Genomic DNA, 3,364 nt, shown 5'->3' with positions numbered 1-3,364 from the left:
TATTATTATTATTATTATTATTATTATTATTATTATTATTATTATTATTATTATTATTATTATTATTATTATTATTATTATTATTATTATTATTATTATTATTATTATTATTATTATTATTATTATTATTATTATTATTATTATTATTATTATTATTATTATTATTATTATTATTATTATTATTATTATTATTATTATTATTATTATTATTATTATTATTATTATTATTATTATTATTATTATTATTATTATTATTATTATTATTATTATTATTATTATTATTATTATTATTATTATTATTATTATTATTATTATTATTATTATTATTATTATTATTATTATTATTATTATTATTATTATTATTATTATTATTATTATTATTATTATTATTATTATTATTATTATTATTATTATTATTATTATTATTATTATTATTATTATTATTATTATTATTATTATTATTATTATTATTATTATTATTATTATTATTATTATTATTATTATTATTATTATTATTATTATTATTATTATTATTATTATTATTATTATTATTATTATTATTATTATTATTATTATTATTATTATTATTATTATTATTTCATTTTATCACAGCATGCAAAAGAAAGATGTTATTTTCCTTTGTGCCGGTAACTCCTCGAGTCGGGCTACGTTGTTGTTGTTGTTGTTGTTGTTGTTGTTGTTGTTGTTGTTGTTGTTGTTGTTGTTGTTGTTGTTGTTGTTGTTGTTGTTGTTGTTGTTGTTGTTGTTGTTGTTGTTGTTGTTGTTGTTGTTGTTGTTGTTGTTGTTGTTGTTGTTGTTGTTGTTGTTGTTGTTGTTGTTGTTGTTGTTGTTGTTGTTGTTGTTGTTGTTGTTGTTGTTGTAAGTGATATCAAGTGATATTAATTTCGTTGTTTTTTGGAATGATGCGTTTTTAAAATGTCAGATTTTAGTGGTTTCTGCCCTGACAACATGGTAAGTCCGATCGGGCTGAAAATTGGTGTGCATTCATTGTTCATATTAAAGGACCTACAATCACAGCAATTTTTATCAAAATCGGAAGACATGAGGGAAAAAAGTCCATTGGTCTGACATGGAATGACAGATATACCTGATATGGAATGACAAATATACCTGTATTTTTACCATTTGTGACAGGTGTTGGTATGGGTCTTACCTACATACCACAGACAGTTGCACTGGTATCGTCACCATCAGAGCATTTTCCGGTCATGTACGCCATAGCACTTCTAGGTGGGTCATTTGGTGTTATGGCTTGCCCTCCAGTAGTCGATTTTTTCCTCGGAGTCTATGGCTGGCGTGGAACCTTGATGATCATGTCTGCTGTTATGTTCCACGTGACTGTGTTTGGTGCACTGAATGGTCAACACGTCCATAAGTATTCAAAGATAAAAACAACAGACACTGATCAAGCATCAAATGACAAGAATGAGCCCGGCTTTCGTAATCAGCTGAAGGAAGTTGCTTCCTGGCTTTCCTTGAAAATCCTCGCTGAGAAACCAAAGCTACTTCTTCAAGTCGGTATTTCTTTACTACAAGGCATATCTTCTGCTGCTTGGATGGTATTTCTAGTACCTCATGCAGTATCAAGAGGTTTAACTCTCTCTGCAGCAGCTCTGTTATCTACTGGAGGTGGTGTTGGAAACCTTGTTGGAAGACTCCTTCATATTCCTCTTCAGGGCTACAGTGTCATCAGTGCATTTTGGTTCGTTGTGTTACTGTGTATTATAAACTCAGCGGCAATGTTCATGGATTCATTTGCCCAAGATAATTATGTGGTAAGTGATACTGCTGTCCCTTTAATATCTATCCTTGTAACTAATAATTGTTTTATTCTTTACATTATGCTAACGAAAGCTAAGTTTCTGTGTATTTATAATGTTGATATAGACATTCTAATCTTTCGTGTTGTTTAATATGGCGTTTGATCAAAAAGAAAAAAAAACCCTTTTAATTATGCCAGGCCCTGATGTTTTTGGCTTGTGTCAACGGTGGCGCCATTGGACTTCTAAACATTCTAGTGACGTTAGCGGTGAAAGAAATGTACGACGAAAGTTTTCTCGTTGATTTCTATATTTTAAGTAACTGCCTCTACGGGCTTGGAGAAATCAGCGGAAGTTTTGCAGCAGGTAAGGTTAACTACAACATGGACATTGTGATTTGGTTGCATGGCTTTGTGAAGCCATAGAGCTAATCAAAAGTCTGCCTCGATTGACGTCACAAAATGGGTAGGCGGAGTCACCCCTCCCCCCCCCCGTAAACAACTTTATCTCTAACTTTATTTTTTAAACATTATAAATCGTGACAAACAATTATTAACAAAATTGTTTTATTGTTCATAAGCCTCTTATGTTTGAAAGAAAAACAATTCTATTTCCAGGTGATTTTACCTGTCCTTACCGTGTACGGGTGTTTGTGTGGTGGTGATGGTGGTTTTGTTGGTGTATTTTTAAAGTTTGTTTTAAAGTTTGTTTCAATTTCGTCTTTCATATTATCTCTTTACAGGGTTGCTTTACGACCTGACACGAAGTTACGACCTAGCCTTTGTCGGGCTTGGAATCATCAACATTGTAATGATGGTACTCATGCTGATGGACGGCGTTATTCAGCGATGTTGTTCCCACCATTGATTAACAATTTGCTCAAAATGCTTTTTGCCCTCACTAAGGTTTACTTGAGAGTTTTTAAGTCACAAATTTGGTTGCTAGTGTTTGAACGTAGTCGTTGACTGCAATATTTTGTAGACGCCACTAAAAGCCAAACCTTTCCAAGAATATTGGTGCACAAAATGAAACAATAGACTTACGAGATTATTACAGGAGGAAATAGTCGTACCTCAATGTCGTCTGACCTAGTCTTGGCCCAAGACGATGGTGCTTGATTCTGGATAGTATACTACGCGCGGTTGAATCGCCAAAGCGCGCCCGCCACGGTATGATGTAGTTACGTGGACGGCTCGAAATCTAGACTACACCCTGCAAGGTACCATCGTCTTGGCAATCATGCAGCGCTCCGTGCCCTGTGGATGTTGCCGTATTATGTAAACAAGGCCGTTGTCAAGGTTGTGTAATGCATATTCAATATGTGAACAACATGGCAGCGCCTAGCAGCATGAAATGAATTCGGGCCACGGTCGGACGTACGGGACGAACGAGTGATATAGTATAGTTTGCCTAGCCATACTAAACGAACGCAATGCAGGTATTTAAATTCTACATCCCCTTTTCCCAGAAAACCAAATAATAATTAGGTGTTCGGGCAACAGCCCGAACAACTCATTGATTTTGTTCGTTTTTTTTTTTTATAGGTGTTCGGGCAACAGCCCGAACAACTCATTGATTAGGTG

At 33.0% G+C, this 3,364-nt stretch overlaps 1 protein-coding gene across 1 annotated transcript in view; it reads left to right on the top strand.

Annotated features, from left to right (window-relative positions):
* LOC139952687 (monocarboxylate transporter 12-like) overlaps window positions 1–2,655 on the top strand; it is a 12,760-nt gene extending 10,105 nt beyond the window's left edge. The window contains exons 3-5 of the mRNA XM_071951888.1: window positions 1,156–1,796; window positions 1,982–2,147; window positions 2,524–2,655. Coding sequence (XP_071807989.1) covers window positions 1,156–1,796; window positions 1,982–2,147; window positions 2,524–2,648 — 932 coding nt within the window. The 3' untranslated portion in view covers window positions 2,649–2,655. The remainder of the gene's footprint in view (window positions 1–1,155; window positions 1,797–1,981; window positions 2,148–2,523) is intronic.
* The last annotated feature ends 709 nt before the right edge of the window (window positions 2,656–3,364 follow it).

The sequence above is a fragment of the Asterias amurensis genome, chromosome 20, assembly GCF_032118995.1.
Source record: "Asterias amurensis chromosome 20, ASM3211899v1".
Classification (NCBI taxonomy): domain Eukaryota; kingdom Metazoa; phylum Echinodermata; class Asteroidea; order Forcipulatida; family Asteriidae; genus Asterias; species Asterias amurensis.
Note: the sequence above shows the minus strand (reverse complement) of the source record. Positions and strands in the feature narration are given on the sequence as shown.